At 48.7% G+C, this 18,894-nt stretch overlaps 1 protein-coding gene across 1 annotated transcript; it reads right to left on the reverse strand.

Moving 5' to 3' along the window:
* Positions 1-6,761: 6,761 nt before the first annotated feature.
* Positions 6,762-18,252, reverse strand: LOC101417698 (C-type lectin domain family 4 member F-like). Its single transcript, XM_058277964.1, is given in 7 exon segments — positions 6,762-7,062; positions 7,560-7,649; positions 8,153-8,271; positions 9,709-9,860; positions 14,331-15,388; positions 17,818-17,824; positions 17,988-18,252. Coding segments are annotated over 7 exon segments (1,761 nt in total). The 3' UTR covers positions 6,762-6,992.
* Positions 18,253-18,894: the final 642 nt, after the last annotated feature.

Here is an 18,894-nt window from a genome sequence, read left to right on the forward strand (position 1 = left end):
CTAACACTTATTCAGGAGATGCATGTGCCAGGCTCTGTTACAAACTCATCATATAAATTAACTTTCTTAATCTTTGCAACAGCCCCATGGGGGAGGAACTAGGATTATCCCCATTTCCCAGAAGAGAAAACTGAGGTGAACAGGTCGAATAACTGGCTTTCCCAGCCAGTAAGAGACAAAGCTAGGACTGGGCACAAACAGACCAACCACGGAGCCTGGGTCCATGACCGTCCACCTCCCCTGCTCACAGAACTCCCGCCATATTGTAAGTGACGGCACAATGGTAATGATGGCTAATCAGCCACGTAGAAAGTCCAGAAACTCAATTATTGTACTGAGAAATCCTAGAGGACATCAGAGCTGGATAAGGGAACACTGAGGTGCAGGGCTCAGTTCCAATAGCCCCCACAGAAGAAATAGAGCCACCTTGAAAAGGGCCTGGCATCCCAGCCCCAGAACCTACACTCTTGGGACTGGGAAATGCTTGTCAGATCTAAAAATGGCAAGATTGCAACAAAAACAGGGCTATCGGGGCAGCTTCGAGTTAGTGGGGTACAGGTTGCTTTGGGGAAGATGGGGGAACTGAGAGACAGAGCCTTGCTGTGGACACACTGCTGCTTGGGGCCTTGTCCTGCAGAAGGAGGCTGGCATGGCCTCATGTGAGACCCAGCTGGCAGGACCCTCCTCTGTCCTAAATCACATGGGCCCTCATGCCTCAAGAGTATCCCAGGCCTCCTCAGGCTTCTGTGATTCTCACCAGGGCCTGGGACTTGCCATGGAGTAGGTTCTCTGCGGTTGCTTGGCTTTGAACTGCAGCAAGAATTGCTGGCAGTAGAGACAGAGCCACTTGGCTGTTGTAAGTGAGAGCAATACAAAGACCTACAAAAAGGATAGGTGTGCCACTTTTCCTTGGCTGCCTGGAATTCACTCAGGTCCAGGGGTGGGTATAAGTGTTGTAAGAATTTTAGAGCACTGGAGAGCTGGGGCATTAGTTGGTAGAAGATACTCAAAGTTGCTGACTATAAGCATGTGCAGATTTTCCTCTAAGATAATGATTTTCCTCATCCTCAAAATGCTGTTATATCTTTCTCTAGAGCATGTTTACTTTCTTTCCTTACAAATTGATTCCCAGGCCTAGAAAACCAGGCCCGAGAGGCCATTTCTTGCCAGCTATAAAGTCTATGCCTTCCTTCCCCCACGTGAGTGTCGGGCTCTCCCCAAATCACAATGTGTAGGACCCCAACCTGCAGGCTGGGTCATCACTCCCAGAAAGACTGAAAAGCATAGGTCTGGGAGAAGAGGCTGTGGACACCAGGGTGGTGGCCTATCCATCCAGCAATCCATAGTCATGAACGGTGACAGCTGTGCAGGCTTCCCACAAGGGAGGCAGAGCACAGCAGGCATTCCACAGGACAAACGGACAACTTCCCTCCAGGTCAGCTGAGCAGTCACTGTCTCCTCAGAAGGCTCCAGTCAGGCTACAGAGAACTTAATTATGCCTTTCTGACATTCTTTTGGGGAATTTTCAGCGTTCTTCAGAAGGAGAGAAGGGGCCAGTCCAGGCCTGAGAAGTGGCCCTGGGTGTTAGCAGGTTGGGGGTGGGGTTGGCATCCCCTCAGGCCAGCCTGCCTCTGTCCACCACCTCTCCCTGTATCTTTGGAGAGCCCCTGGCTAAGGTGGGCTGGATTAATGATGCACAGCTGCCTGCTCCTCCAGACTGTCACACCCCCAGATTTCCAGCTCCACAGGACTCCTTCCTGCGGCTCTGAGGAGGGACTTGAGCTGCTCACTACCTCGCCTCCTCATGAAACACGGGCTTCATTGGGGGTGGGGCTTTTTATCTGTTTGCTTCACTGATGAATCCCTAAAACCTAGAAGAGTGTTTGCTATAGAGTAGGGGTATAATAAATATTCCTTGAATGAATGCATATTGCTTAAAAAGTAGAATTCATGAGTGCAGATGTAGCTCAGTGGTTGAGCCCATGCTTCCCAGGTACGAGGTCCTGGGTTCAATCCCTGGTACCTCCTAACAAAAATGAAGAAGTCTTTAGATTTAGTGGTTATAAATCTCTGCATATTAAATAGTAACACTGAAATATATACAGCAAAAGCTATTAGAAATAGAAGGAGAAAGTGGCAAAATGATCATCATACTAGGAGAGTTAAAAAAAATCAGAGAAATCGACAGGTTGAGTAGACAAAACATAAGTTTTATTGTAGACTATTTGAAAAATAAAAATTACAGTCATAATCTAATAAATATTTAGCCTATGTAGGAATTTTAGAAAATGAACATGCACTAACCACAAAGAAAATCTCAGTAAATAACAAAAATGTAGGACATGTTATTGAATACTGGCTTCTAATGACGCAAAGCAAGAAAACCCTAAAACAAAGAAAAGAAATACAGGCCAAGAAATCAATAAACACATCTCACTTACAGGTATAAATGAAAAAAAATAAGAAAACAATGAATAAACTATCAGGAAGTCAAATTCAGCAACATGCTAAGAAAATAATATACCATAAACAAATAGGTTGCTATTCAAGAAGTGAAAAGATAATTCATCAGGAGTAAATTTTTAGTATGATTTGCTATGTTAACAGAGTAAAGGATAAAGATTATTATTATTATTTTGATAGACATTGAAAAACCATTTGGTAAAATTCAACATTCAATTGTAATTTTAAAAATATCTCTTGTTGATTTGGAACTGAAGGGAATTTCCTTTACTTTATAAAGAGTAATTATCCAAAATCGACATGCAATAAGCAATAGTGCAAAACTAGAAATAGTCACATTACTGTAAGGAACAAGGCAAGGATGTCTGCCATCACTGCTTCCAGGAAACATTGTTCTGGAAGCTTTACCAATACAACAACAACAATAAAGTAAAAGGTGTAAATTCCAGAAAAGAACAATCATGGTGTTAGACATTTGCCATGATTACCAGGTCATAAGGCTGTGGCTCCGTTCCGACTGACTGAGCAAGCTGCCTACGTGTGGAAGACAGCGTCTCTCCCCCCAAGAATGAGCCATATCACTGTGAGAATGGAGCAGAAAAGGACCTTCCTCCCTTCCAGGCCACCAAACTCTCCTGCATTCCAAGAAAACCCTACTTCCTAGCCCACCACGCCAAGCCATACACAAGGACACACTCTTACAGCCCTTCATTGACCCAAGGCTGTACTCGGACCCTAACCCCCTCCCCCTGAACTAACATTTCCCTGCCTACTGATGTTCTGTATAAATTCACATCTGCACCTTCCACGAGGGGGCTGAGGTCTCTCTTCAGACCCCACCATGCTGGTGGGGGGACTGAAGTCTGTTCTTCAGACCCCCTCTGTTGGGAGAGCGTCTCAATAAATTCTTTGCTTATGCTCAGTCAGTCTCCGTGTCCCAGTGAACACCATTTTTCTCCAGCATATGGTGCCGAAAGCCCGGGACTGGGGTCCTGTTGAAACTGATTGACTGGTGAGGGGTCTCCCCTCCTCCACGGCTGAATGCCCATCGAACACCGGACATCGGATCTCGGCTGGGTGAGTTACGGATTTCTCCACCAGATGATCCTGCTGTCTCTCTCTCTCTCCTTTCTCCCTGTCCAGAACAACCCACTGGGAAAACCTAGCGTGAGTCAGGATCCTCACCATTCCCCAAGGGCCATGCCAGGCGGTATGCCTGCGTCCTTGTGGGAAGAAACCCCTTGGCTCCAGGGATGTCTGACTGCAAGAGCCATTTCCCATTTCCTTGTAGATATCTGACTGATTCTCGGGGATGCCTGTCTCACTCAGAATCTCCCCCATTTTAGAGATCCCTAGTCTCACCCAGGCCACCTAAAATGGGGAATTCAAGTTCAGCTCCCCAAAACCACACCTCTGGGCTGTCTCCTTCATAAATGTAAAACTCTGTACCCGAAAGGAGACATCAGACCTAAAAAACTCATTTTCTACTCGACCTCTGTGTGGCTGCAATACTGATGTAGGCTCTGGGTGGGGGCTGTTCATATTTTCGTAGATCACCTGAGCGGTATGTTTTCTGAGCTGAGCATTTGGGACAGTAAGAACTGCAGCCCTGCCCTTGGTAACTATGACAACAACTCCAGTCCCAGAGAAACAGTTTAGCAATGCTAACTCTATAAACTTTAAATATTCAGGGGAAATGCAGGCCAAAAGTGCTAAAAGCTTATCTATTTATGTAAAGTCAATGCTAAAAGCTTACCTAGGATGTGAAAGATATATGCTAATTCAAGCCTTTTGAGCACTGAAACAAAGAACAATTTGGCCCTTCCTCTGTATAAAAGGAACTCAAAAATCTTTTCCCGGCTAGTATTTTGGAATGAGAAGCTCCAAGCCGGGGCAGTTGTAAATAAGTCATTTTTCCTTCAAAAATTATTCCTGAGCCCTGGTCTTTCTATATGCAAATACTTGACACTCTCGACTTCTACAAAAATACCAATTGGACAATAAAAATCAACTGACTTTTAATTCCCAAGTTCTCCAAAACTTTATCCAGACCAGTGGCAGACATGAAAGATTCCTTACACTCAGGCCTTCTCTCATCTTTGTATCCTGTTCTTCTTTTACACCAAAAAAAACTCTTCAAAAGCTTTCTTCTTCCTCCTTTCTACCCTCCAAATCCCCCAAAAACCTTGACTTTGATCCAGCTGATCAGTCTCCCCTGCTCTGCCTGCATGTATTCCTGGGACATCACCCCCACCCCCAGCTTCCTCATTCTCTGGCTTCCCTTCTTCCCCTGTTGTTGAAGTCAAGAGAATTTCAATTATTTGCGTAGAGAAAGGCCAGGACTCAGGAGTGATTCTGAGAAGGAAAAATGATTTGTTGACCACCAACCGGACTCTGGAAATTTCTGTTTCAAATCAGAGCCCTGAACAAGATTTTCAAGTTCCTTTTATACAGGGTGGGAGTCAAATCATGCTTTTATGAAAGAAAACGACCTTCTTTGTTAGTTAAGTGTTTGCCTGAGTACCAGATAGATTTTGAATTAACATATCTCCCACATTTCAGATGAGCTTGAATTAGCATCTATCCTACATTCCCTCTGGATGTGAAAACACATTTAGTCTTACATCCTTTCTGAACATTCACAGCCTATAGGGTCTATATCACTTAACTGGATTTCTAGAGACTAGGCACACTGGATACAGAATTATATAATTTTGAATTTATGCAGAGGCTATGTTATATTTCCCATTCGAGGCCAAGTCCAAGTGCCCTTAAGCTTCAGCATCACCACCATCAGAGTCTCCCTGGACTGACTGGTATGTATATAGAGTTTGCATTGGTAAATTACCTCCCCAACTGGAGTCGTTGCCATGGTTACCAAGGGCAAGGCTGCAGCTTCTCACTGTCCCACACCCACAGGTCAGGACACACATAGCTTAGGCTATCTACAAAGAGATGAACAGCCTCCCACCCACAGCCCACATTGAACAGGGAAAGTAAAACTGTGACCAGGAAGCCCTACAGCACCCTGGGTTTCTTCCTGGAGGCTCCTTCCAGATGAGGTCCTGTGAGAAGGGGGTTTCCAAATGGGGCATGACAGTCTCACTGAGCTGAGGCAAGGGCCAAGTGGGATGGAAGCTTCAGGAGACCGAGAGCAGTGGAAGTTGGGGCCAGAGAATACAGAGGAGGAACTTTGCAGAGGCAGAGCTCCAGAAATCTGCATAGGGTTCCCTGTGCATGCACAGAATGGTAGACCTCAGACCCAGCAAAGAATGTTCTAGAAATCCTCATTGTATTGTAGCAGCAGAGAGCAGGTGGGTGTAGGCGGTATCCATGGCCAGGACATGAGAATTCTGAGAAGGAAGATGCTTTGTTTTGACTGGCCAGACTTGGCAGACTCTTGTCCTGATAAAAACAGAGCCCCGAACAGAATTTTTGGGTCCCTTTTATGCCAAGGCTATAAGAGTGGGAGTTAAACGGTGCTTGTATGCAACAGGACTCTTTCTTAGTTTCTTTAAGTGTCTTATCTGAGTATTGGATTATTTCCTCCAGGTCAGCTTGAGTTAACAAATATCCCCCACATTCCAGGTGAGCTTGACACATTTGGCTGGCATCCTCCCTGAGTATCCAAAGCCTACAGGGTTCACACTTCTCAACTGGCTTTCTAGACACATTTGAATATAAATAAGTTTGAATTTATGCACAGGCTATGTAGTATGTCTTGCTGAGCTGGCACACAGCAGAGTCCCTAGAAGGGGGAAGAGGCTGAAGCCAAATATAAGGCTCTGATAGAGATGAGGCAAGTCCAAAGAATACAAAAAAAGGTCTTTGGAGTTGGCAAAAGAGCTAGTAAAATCCAGCCCCAGCCCCCTTTGCACACAAAGGAAATTCAGGGAACCAGAGGGATGCCTAGGACTTCCTGGGGATTTGGAACCCCTACAAAGTCCCTATTGAAAAACCTCTACTGTTTTTCAATGCACTAACTAGCTGCAAACCCTGAAATGAAAAATAAAAGTGTGCTTATTGCAGGACAGACACACACTGAGGGCAGGAGAGTGTGTCTGGGGGGGTGGCTATAAGAGAGAAACACCAAAGGGCTTTCATTCACTCATCAAGTGTTTACTGAGGACCTGCTGTGTGACAGCCTGTGCTGGTTGTGGAGGTGGACACTGAGGAGCACACCAGGGCACACCATTGGTCCCCCTGCTTACGTGGGGTCAACGTCTTGAAGTATGATCAGAGCCATTATCTAGGTTCTCAGCTTCTTCTCAAGAAAGAATTCAAGGACAAGCCACAAATTAATCAGGCAAGCAAAGAATTTATTGGGGCTGAAGCAAGAGAAGGAAAGTGCACCTGCAGGGATGCAGGCAAGGGGGAAAATGCAAAGTTCTGCCCTGGGGCCCCCCTGATATACAGGGGTTTAGAACTCCAGTGTGTGCCCTGATTGGCATACTTGAGACACAGCAGGGGAACTCTACTGGGTGATCTGATTCCCTTAGCGGGTTAGGAGCTGAGTTAGGGGATGCTGGTCAGTGGCTTCTGGCTGCTGTCCACGAGCTCTGCAGGCTGTGCTGACCGCCGGTGATCGGCCTCTGGTCACTGTCAATGAAGCAAGAGGTAACCTGAAAGTGGGTGGGGGTGGGGGTGCTGCCCCCCTCGCCCTGTCCCTCTTTCCGCCATGTAATGAGGCTGCCTCCTGATCACAGAGCCGCTGGGTGTGTGCTGTGTGCTGTAAGCTGCAGGGTGTGTGCTTGTTAGCTGCCCCTTCCTAATTTGCCCGTGTGCTCAGCACATTCATGCTAGCCAGCAGGCCAGTGCCTCAGTTTCTCTTGCCAGGCTTGTTAGGTTTTTCTGCCCCTTCCTCCTTAGGTCCCTATCTATCCTGCCTCCAAAGGGTTAAACAACAGTTCAAGGCAGGACACCCAGGAGGCCAAGTAGAAGCCCCAGAGAGCAAGCAGAGGCCAGAGGCTCGCAGGCAGCACAGAGGAGGCCCAGCGCTGGCCGCCGGGAGGGACCCCTCGGCTCTGCTCTGCCCTCAGGCCACGTCGTGGCCCACGGATTTCTTGCAGACCCTCTGGTAGGTGGCATCACAGTACATGTCATTCCACGTCTGCTGAGTATGGACACAGTCCTCCATGTGCCCGTTCCAGTGCTGCCAGTTGTCCGGCTGAAACTTGCTCCAAAACCTGGAAACAGAGGGACGTTATTCAGCTAGACACAGGCAATGGCCCTTGTCCCTGCTGTGGCACATGGAGCTAAAGTGACGCGGCTCCCCAGTCCCCTTGCAGCCCCAGAAAATGGATAGAGCTGCGATGCCTGCGGGCCTGGGTCTGCTGAGGACATCCTGAGTCACTGATGATCCAAGGATGGGGAGGGTGTCTGTGAGGCGGCAAGTTGGGGAGAGGAGAGGGAAGGGCCTTTCAACTTCCACCCCAGAACTCGCACTCAGATCCCTTTCAGATAAGGCCCCTTGCAACAAGGCCTGAGCAGGTGTAGGAAGGGGGGCGGTTAAAGGAGAGAACAGGAGGACCCTCTGCAGCCCCAGGCCCTGTCCTGTCCTGATGTCCTCTGGAGGGGCCCAGACAAGGCTCCATGCCTCTGTGACACACACAGCACTAACACATACTGGGCAAGGACACACATGCAACTCCAGCCAGGCCTGAGGTGTGTGTCCAGCGGATGGACTCACCTTATGCTCCAGGCAGCATTGAAAGGCGTCCCGTCCACCCAGCGCCAGGAGCCCTCGCTGCCCCTGTCAGTGAGGCCAATCCAGTGGTGAGAGGCACTCGTGAACTTGGTCAGAAACATCTGTAGAGAGGAGGCAGTTGGTTGTCTGACTCTGGATGTGAGGAGCAGCTTCTCCAAGATGTATGGAGAGGCGTCCAGGCCGTCCCCTCCCAGTTGCAGGGCCATGAGACCCACGTCCCTGCAGAGCTGGACCCCTCTCCCTGCTCCTTCCCTGGTGTGTCCAGGGTCTAAGGAGCAACCAGGGACCTTCGGGGAGTCCCAGCTTCCCATCTCGTGACTGTCCCGACCTAGTCCCAGCCCTGGATACAAGGTGTGCTGTCCTGGGACAACATCTGGCCAGAGCTTCTCAGGACACTTTACAAAGCAGCATGGCCTTTTTCACACCCACAGAACAGTCACAGGAGAGCCCTGTGGGCTGGGCGGTCATGTCAACTGAAATGACCAGAGCTAGTGAGGTCTTTTGTTAATAACCTTGACACGGCCTGAGGCCAACCCCCACCAGATGGCCACCCTGGGCCTCGATGGCCTTGGTGCTCCTCAAATCAAATGTGAGTACCTGTCCTTCCCAGGAAGCCTAGGTCTCCTGCTCACACGCCCTCCACGGCCATGGGATTGACTGACATTAAAATCGAGACTGATCTGCACCCTGTGGACCAGAGGATGTGGGGGGGAGGGCGCTGATGCCACTTGGATGCTGCGCACCAGCCCACTCTGCTCTCAGTGCAGAAATTCCCAGGGAGGCATGAACAGATGACAGCAGAAAGTGCTGGAACGCCAGACTCGGCAGAAAAGTCAAGACTGGGGAAGCGGCTGTGGCTCAATAAGTTGAGCTTCCATCTACCATATGGGAGGCCCTGGGTTCATGTCCCAGGGCCTCCTTGTGAAAGCAGGCTCACCCACACATCAGCGAGAGCCACTGGCCTGCAAGCACTACGGAGAGCCGACTCAGCGAGGTGACACAGCAAAAAGGGAGGCAAGTAAAAACACAGAAAAGCACGCAGCAAATGGACACAGAGAGCAGACAACAAGCAAGCCTTAAGGATGGGGTGGGATAAATTCAAAAATGAACACAGAGACACAGAAGAATGCACAGCGAATAGAAACAGAGCAGACAGCAAGCAAGCCTCAAGGGAGGGAGGGATTAAAAAAATCAAGCCTGATGACTGGAGAGGAAGCCCAAAGGGACCTGAGGAGCTGAGGGAAAAGCATGCCCCCTCTCGCTCTCAGGGTGCCACCCCGCCACCCGCCTCTGTCTGCCCTGCTGCTGGCATCTGTCCACCTCCAGGAATCTTCCCACTCATTGAGGACAGTGGGGTTTGCTGTCCAGGTTTCCGCCTCCAGCGCAAGATGCTCAGAGGAATTCAATATTGTTCCCTGCCTGACAGGAGACATGAAGGTTATGGGCTGTGCCCTCCCCTAGAAGAAGAAGGTCAAAGCACCAAAGGCCCTTGTCACTCACCAACCCTGTCAGAACCACCCCAAGCCCCCAGCTCTGACCTGCTCTTCCTCAGAGGTCACCGATGCCAGGTGAGCTCCTTGGGACACACAGAACTGCTCAGCCTGGTTCCAAGTTTTCTTGACATCAGAAAAGTAATAAAAGTTCCCACTGAAGAACTTCCAGCCTTGCAGGAGCAGCTGGAGAAGCTGAGCTGGAACAGAGGTGGGAGGAGAGGGAACCGGGGGCTGATGGTGGATGTCCCAGAGCTGGCCTTCCTGAACCTGCCAGCAGCTGGCCACTGAGGCTCGGTTCCCCAAGGGCAAGTGCTGGTGGGATCACGCCCCTGTCCCATTACCCAGTTCGCCAGGGAATAGCAGCTCAAGGTGCCTGGCTCAATACTCCTGGGACACTCAGCTCTACTACCAAGAAAGACTCTCTGCTGAGACACGTGCTTTCTCACCATGTCACATTATTTCCCATCTAATTACTGCCACCGTACAGTCCTCTCCATCTCAATTCCCACCATCTGTCTAGGAATTTGTTCATCCATCCAGAGACTCCTTTACTTCCTTGACTTGATCTCCATCCACTCTGGCTGCCCCCACCCAGGACTGTCCCAGGACTTCCTCATCACCTGCTCACCTGCCCTCACAGGTGTCACACACTAAGAGCTCATCCTGTCACCAGGAGCCCCAAGTCTCAGCTCTTTCCTCCCTCCCTGTCTCCACATCCTGCTCTTTAGTATCATCTCTACCGCAGCTATTGAAATGCTGCCACAACACTCATTTCTTCATTCATATCTTCAACATTCATACATTCATTGTTCGACATTCCTTAGCTTCTATGAGCCGGGGACTGTTATAAAAAGACCAGTAAGACACGATTCATGCCCTCGAGGAATTTACAGTCTTGTGAAATGAGACAGATGTAAGAAGGGGATGGAAGATGCACTCATTAAATGCCACGTGCAGATTAGAATAGAGGCATGAAAGAGGGTGTCATCTCTGTCACCTGGGCTGGGGGGGGGGTCTTAGCAAGGGAATCTGGGATGAGATGTTCCTTGAGATGAGTCTTTACAAAAAAACTGAGGGGGTGGGGAATGGGGAATTAATACTTAATTGGTAGAGAGTTTCTGTTTGGAGCCAAGGAAAACTTCTAGCCAGAAAAGATGATGATGGTAGCACAATGTTGTGAATGTATATACTGAAACAGTTAAAATGGGAGATTTTATGTTATATATGTGTTACCACAATAAAAAAAATTTTTAAGAAAACCTAGAACTGTACAATACAAAGTGTGAAGCCTACTCTAAACTATGGACTCTAGTTAATCATATGATTATAATAATATTGGTTCATCGATTTTAACAAATGTACCCACTAAGGGAAAACATTAATTATGGGCAAAGCTCTCTACCGTCTGCAGGATTTTTCTGTAAAACTACAACTGCTCTAACATTTTTTTTTTAAATTTTAATCAGAAAATCACTTTAAAAAAAAACTGAAGAAGACTTTGCCAGGGGATCAGGTCCAAGAAAAGCCTTCCAGACATGGGGAAATGACATGCGCAAAGGCAGGCAAGCAGGAAACGGCATGGCTTGAGCTGACATGTGCAAAACCTGGGGTGTGGCCCCCATGCAAGGGGTGGGAGAGGAGCCTGGAGAGGCTTCCAGCACTACATCTTATGCCCATAACAAGGAATTTCTATTTTCCCCTCTGAGCAATGGGAGGCCCCTGAAGGGTTTTACGGATGGCTCAGATTTGCACTGTAAATATTTCAACATGGTGCAATGTGAAGGCAGAACAGGAAAAAAAGACCACCCTGCTTGGGCCAGAAATATCCATCAGAACCCAACTGCAAAGATCTCAGGAAGAGACAGGCAGCGTGGACCAGGCGTTCCTAAAGTGTGTTCCCTGGACAAGCAGCATCGTACCTCCTGGGAACTTGGCAGAAATGCCCCTTCTCAGGCCCAGTGCAGCCCTGCTTTTTCAGAAATTGTATCTGAACGGTCTGAATTTTAACAAGGCTGCGTGAGATTCTTATGCTCTCTGAAGCCTCAGAACCAGTCGTCCAAACCAGGGGAGGCTAAATTACAGCCCAACACCAGCCTCTTTTTATAAATAGTGTCACTGGAGCAGCCACGCCGATTCATTTACACGTTCTCTTTGGCTGCTTCAGCAGTGCAAGAGGACAGCACTGAGGAGCCATTACAGAGACTGTGGCCCACAGGTCTCAATTTTACTATTTGGCCCTTTAAGGAAAAGTTAAAGTAATGATACTGCACCCTGACTGCCTATGTTTTAAAACTTCCTGGTGCTCAGGCTAAATCCCAGACCAAAATCCATAAGATTTTGTACATGAGCCCCAGGCATGCACTTGGATGACTCCAATGCACAGCCAGGATGGAGCACCTCTCAGTCCATACAAAGCAGGAGGGCAGCAGTGGGGCTCGAGGAGAGGCAGGAAGGAGGAAAGACTTCCAGGCACTGGTCTGCATGGCCAGTGATTCCTTAGACTCAACTGGAAACAGGGGAAAGAGCAGGGGCTCGGCACTGCCTGCCAAGTCCTCATTTGTCAGCCCCCATCTCTCCAGCAGCTTCTCCCAACCATCCCTTCTCTCCCCCAGCTCCCTACAGGCATCCTCCTCCTTAGCAAGTGACCTCCTATGCAATCCAGAAACAGATGTGGTTAACAGCAGCTCTCGCAGTCTCGTGTTCCCACATCTGCACAGTAGGGTGGACACCAACTTCCACACCTGCTCCCTTCCCAGCCTCAGAGATTCAAGTACCATCCCAACCCTCTTCAAGGCCAGTCACTCATCATGCATTTCACTCTCCTCCCTCTCTCCTCCCCTATCTTCAACATCCACCTCTTTGCTGTTTCCTTTCTGAAAACCTCAGGTGAAGCCTATCCAAATCTACAAACACTCTTTCAAGTTCACCTAAATATTAGCAAGGGTTTCAGATGGAGAGCAGGCAAATTTTCATGGCAATACAGATGTTTGTATTCTCATCTTGCAATTTTTCAATATTTGCCACATTGTCTATAATTAATAGATGTTGTAATAGGGAAATAGATGATGTGCATTGTTTTTTACTCCTCCCCCATCTCTCCTTCCCTCTCAACTACTTTCCTTGACAGACTCATACACCTGATTGATTCATGACCAACAGTAATCTGGCTGCCACAGAACTCTCCACTGAAACTTCATTCCAATGACTTATCAATTGCCCACCCTCAGTGAACACTTTTCAGTTCTTATTTTACATGGCCTCTCTGGCATGTGCCAGAACTGACCGCTCCTGTCTTGAAATTCTCTCCTCTTTTGGCTTTCCCACATGCACATCTCCCAATTCTCCTCCTATCCTCAGTTGGTTGAGACACACGCCTTACTTTCCCTTCTTGCTTCCTGAAGGTTGATTCCTGGCCCCACCCTCAGCCCTCTTCTGCGTTTTGTCTCATGCAAACCCCCCACACCCACTGCTGCAACCAGAACCCACATACCCGGGGCACCCGAGCCTATGTCTGCAGCCCTGGCCTCTCTCCTCAACTCCAGACAGCCTGCAGGCGATGTCCACTTGGATGTCCCCCAAAGCACCACAGCCAGCATGTCCAAATCTTCCTGCTCTTCTTCCTCCTTTATTCCCTCAGTTGGGGACCCCTCCATTCGGCCACCCAAGTCAGAAACTCAGGGTTCTCCTTAAATCTCTTCAGTGGCTCCTCATTTTCTGGAGGATGAAAGCCAAGCTCACTCAAAGCCTTCCAATCTAGCTTGTGTCTCTCCAACCCTGCCCACCCCTCTTGCCCAGCGTTTTTCAAACTGCAATCACTGACCCATTAGTGGGTCATAAATTTGGTTTATCAGCTTTGAAAAGCTGTGCTCTTTTTTAAAGAATAGAATATAAAATGTCTGAGTGAGTTCATGCAGTTAAGATTTTGCTTTTTAAACTTGCATAGATAGATTACATAGATGATTAGATAGATGACAGATAAGTAGATTTCCTCCCCCCCTTCCACAAAAGGTCCCTTCTCCCCTTTCTATTTGACTCCCCCCTTCAGTTCCCAGTACTTGCTTCTAACTTAACACCTCTTTCACCAATCTATTTGACTTTGTTCACAGGTCTGTCTCCATCTTGCATCTTGTAACCTTCTCAAAAGCAGGCATCATGTCTTATTCATCTTTAACTCCCTGACACATGGTAGATGTTCATGAAAGTTTCTCAGACACAAGCTCGAATGCTGGCTACAAGGTTAGGTGCGTTACCTATGTTGATTCACTTGATCCTCCCTGTGAAGCAAATCCTATTGCCCCCATTGTGCAGGTGAAGCTCAGAGAAGGTAAGCAACTTGCTCAGGTTCACACCGTTTGTGATAGCTGGAAGTCACAAACAGGTTGTCTGGCCCCACAAGCACACTATGCCATTACCACACACCTTCATCACAAAGATCTGCTTTGTCAAAGGAGAAATTTGGTGGAGAGATTATAAGCCAACTGAGAGAGGGACATAGCTTCTCATGTCCTCTGCGCTACCGCCTGGGCACAGAAGAGCCACGTTTATTGGATTTGTCCTCTCTCCATCACCCCTGCTCTTTCCCAGAGGGGACACATGCTTGAGGCTAAAGGGGCAGAAACATCCCAACAATTCTGACCTCCCCAGGGTGGACCCTCCCTACCGCTTACTTTGGGTCCTTTGTAGCTGCTCCTGTGAAGCACAGGCTGCGCGGAGGGTCTCCAGGCTGCTCTGCTGCTCCTGGATTTTCACGCTCAGTGAGTTGGTATTACTCACATTAACTTGTAGCCTCTGGATCTTGACCTGTGCTTCCTTCAGTCTGTTTTCTAACATCTGGGTCTGGGTATTTAAGGCAGCACCCTTCATTCCTTGTTTGAGGGTCTCTAGCTCTCCCCTGGCATTTTCCAACTCTGCTCTTACTCCTGGGAGCTCAGCTTTTGTCTGCTCCATCCCGCCCTTTGCCATTTGGGTCTGGGCAATGGCAGTTTCCAAATCTCTTTTTAACAACTGAATCACTTCATCAGCCCTGTCCAACTGACCTCTTAATAACTGGATCTCAAAAGTGCTGTTGTGTACACTGCCTTTTATAAAGGTCTGGATCTGGGAATTGAAAGCACTTGCATTTCGCAGAGCTCCCCAGAGCCTCTGGATCTCGGCATTGTGCCCTTCCAAACTGTTGCTTAAAACCTGGTGCTGGGTCCTTAAAACATTGACACTCCCCAGTTTGCCTTTCAAAAGGTGAATCTGAACACTGGCATTCTGTAAACTCATGTTTGCCAAGTGGGCCTGGGCATTTGCCATTTCTAAACCTGCCTTTAGTGTCTGAATTTCAGTGTTGGCATTTTCTAGGCCTCGACTTAACATGTGGAGTACAGTGCTGGTGTTTTCTGAACTGCTTTGTAAGAAATCATGGGTCTGGGAATTCAACATGTTTGCCTTTTCCAGAGCTCTCCTTAGGCCCTGGATCTCAGCATCAGCCCCCTCCAAGGAATTCCTTAACATCTGGGTCTGGATATTCTAGGTGCCAGCATCCTCTAGAACTCCTTTGACCATCCGGATGTCAGCACTTGTGTTTTCCAGGTGGCCGCTGAGCATCTGGATCTGAGAACTGACATTGTCCACATTGTACTTCAGCATCTGCATCTCCACAGCCCAGGTGCTAGAATGCTCTTTAAACAGCTGGAGAGCTTCCTGTGTACCTCTGCCACCCCGACAAAACGGTCGGAATCTGCAGGGGAAGAAATGGAGAAGTCGGCCAAAGAGGGCCATTTCATGGGGAAGCATAGAGATCAACCAGCATGTTCTGAAGATTTCCGTGGGGAGATGCCTACACCATGGCCCTGAGAGCACCCCCCGTGGCCTGTGGCCCCCTGACCTTGGACCAAACAATAGCCAAAGACCTAATTAGCCATCACACATGAACTATCGGGTCAGAACGATTGAAATTCTTGCTTACTGTAAACTAGCTACCCCCACACACACACCAAGAGTCATGCAGGTGAGACTTGGATTCTTTTGCCATTGTAACTGAACTTAAAAATAACTCATTATAATATTTAGACCTGTGGAAGTTTAATTCCACAGAAATTTCATCCTCAGAAGAGTCATTGAGAAAAAGAAGATGTGAATAAGGCCCATGTTTTGTCCTGAGCTATATTTGTACACCAACCATTAAGCCTCTTGATTCGTCATTGTTACTCCATAAAACCATGTAGACCACAGACATATATTTTCTGATTACGAATTCCAGGGGGGAAAAAACCATAGGAACAAAATAGGTGCTCCTGGCAGAAGGCCCCTGTTCAATCCACAGTGCTATGATGCAGGTGTGCCACACCTTCAGGTCACCCGGGGCCTCTGAGCTGAAATTGCCTCTGAAAGGGCTGGGCACCCCTACAGAAAACAGAGGACAAGAGTCCCTTCAGAGCAACTTGGGGATATGAGAGCCCTGAGTGAGAGATCTTGGCCACCAGGGCCGTTCAAGGAAACTGCAGCCCTTTCCTCTGCAGGGTCTTTCCCAGCAAGCCCACCTGCCACGGCCCCTGGTCTTGCCATCACCCTTGGCTCTCCTCATGAGCAAGGACTCAATTTCACACATCCATGGTCACCACCTGGTTCCATCCACCCTCAGGACCCCTGCCCTATTCCTCAAGCCCTGGCTAGGGGATGTGTGAGACCACCTGGCCTTTGGCGGTGTGAGAAGAACAGAAAGGAAGTCCAGGTTGATCTTCAACAAAGAAGCAAAGGCAATTCAGTGGAGAAAGCGTAATCCTTTCAACAGATGGCCCTGGAACAATTGAATAGTAATATCCAAACAAATAAAAAAGAACTTCAATCCACACCTCACACCTTTACACAAACACTAACTCAAAATGAATCATTGACCTAAACTTTAAAATTTCTGGAAGAAAATAGGAGAATGTCTTTATGACCTTGGGTAAAGTAAGCAGACTGAGAGAAGATATTTGCAAATTACACATTTGATAAAGAACTTGTATCTAGAATACATAAAGAACATTCAATATTCAACAAGACGACAAATCCATTTTTTAATTAGACAAGGGCCTAACAGATATTTCATCAAAAAAAGATTCATTTGACTACATGAAATAAAATGCTCAAAATCATTAGTAATTAGAGAAATGCAAACTAAAACCACTGTGAGATATCACTACATACCTACTTATTAGCCTGGCTGAAATGAAAAAGACTCATCATCCCAGGTGTTGAAAAGGATGTGAAGGAGAAGGAACTCTCATCTCCGTGGGTGGCACTATAAATCCTACAACCACTTTGCAACTTGGCAGTTTCTTAAAAAGTTAAACATGCACATACCCTATGACCCAGCCATTCTACTCCTAGGTGTTTACCCAGGATAAAATAAAGCTAATTCCATAAAAGGACGTATAGATGAATGTCCACAGCGGCTTTCTTTGAAATCAAAAACTGGAAACAACCCAAATCCCATCAACAGCTAATTGGGTAACTCGTGGCGTAGCCATTAAATGGAACACTGCTCAGCAATAAAAAGGAATGAACTACTGTGCATGCCACAGCATGGGTGAAACTCAGGGTAGTTATGCTGAGTGGAAGAAGCCAGAGGAGAAAAAAAGAGTATGTCCAGTCGATCCCTCATATGTCTATAATGAGAAAATACAAACTAATCCACAGAGACAGAAAGTAGAGCAGTAGTTGCCTGGGGAGGAGGGAAAACGGAGCAGAGGAATTAGAAAGGGTTACAAACTATGGTGCAGGTAGGGCAGGTGGTGAATGTGTTCAGCATCTTGACTGTGGTGATGGTTTCATGGGTGTACACGTATCAAAACATATTAGATTGTGCACTTTATGTGCACTTTGTGACTCACATTACACTTAATATAGCTACATTGAAAAAAAAAAATTACGCCCTCCTCTAAAGAGGTCAGACCCACTGAGGGGCCTGGGGATGGCAGGGGAGAGGCTTGTCCTGGGTCCTGGGCCTCCCGACACCGGCTCCCTTCCCGCCCTCCCTCCCTCCACTGTGGCTACTCACTGTCTGGTTCCACAGGTGGTGGCCAGGTGGTGTCTCCCAGGTGGGACTGAAACTCCTGGAATGAGGAATCTGCCCGAGGTTGTTGAACTGAAAGACCCCACTCCTGGGTCACCACCACCTCTCACCTGGGGCCTGGGGACAGGGTGCACACACACCCTAGTGGTTGGATTCCAGAAGGGGGGAGTTGGCTCCAAGCCCCTCTCAGGGTCTTCCCTCATGGGCTTTGGTTCTGGAGAGGAGCCTCCCCCCTTGGATGGTGGCCTCTGTCTGGTCCCAGGGAGCATCTGGCCCAGACCTGGGGCTGGAGGTGGAGTGACCCTCTGGGTGCATTCGGGGTCCCTAGAGGGCTTTATGCAGGACGAGGAGGAAGAGCCATTGGGGTTCAGATGCGCGAGGGGCTCACCCACAACAAGGAGAGCCACGAGGGGGGAGAGCACGGCCACCACCGCCAACACCAGCGTGGCCTCAACTCGCCTCCTCATCTTGGGGCCACAGAAACCACTGCCGCGGGGCCCGTCCCTGGGGGAGAAGCCAGTGTCCAGGACGAGCGTGTGCTCCATGCTCCTGCCCCCTCAGTCTCCCTGTCTGTTCTGTGGGTGAGAACAACGGCCGTGCTTATCACACAGGGATTCTGGAGAAGAAAAAGGAGCACCTGAGACGAGAGGGGCACCTGGGGCATTGTGGCATCACACAGCCAGGTAGTCCAGCTGGGAGCACAGCACCCAGAAATGGAGGAGGATGGCGGGGGCGGGGGGACCCACAGAAGAGGAGTTCTGCAAGCCTGTCAGAAGGAAGGATGGAGCAAACGAACAAACAGGAGCAAAGCTGCTTCACGGGTCCTGCCCACAGCAAGCTCACACCTGTGGGGCTGCCACCACCCCACACCCCGGCACGGGGTCCCTGGATCCTGAGAAAGAGCCTCTGCCTCACAGTGTCAGTCCTAGAGCCTCCCTGCTGGAGGTCACAATGCCCCCTGGGTTGTGAGATGGGCCGGGCCTGCAGCTCTAGCTTCAGAATAAAGTGTGTTCAGAGAAACCTGCTAAGGGTGGAGAGTGAGCGAGTCCCAGGACCCTGAGGTGAGCAGCTGCAATTTTAAACCAGGTCGGGGAAGCGGGCTTGGCCCAGTGGTTAGGGCATCCACCTACCACATGGGAAGTCCACGGTTCAAACCCCCAGGGCCTCCTTGACCCATGTGGAGCTGG

The sequence above is a fragment of the Dasypus novemcinctus genome, chromosome 17, assembly GCF_030445035.2.
Source record: "Dasypus novemcinctus isolate mDasNov1 chromosome 17, mDasNov1.1.hap2, whole genome shotgun sequence".
NCBI classification, from domain to species: Eukaryota; Metazoa; Chordata; class Mammalia; order Cingulata; family Dasypodidae; genus Dasypus; species Dasypus novemcinctus.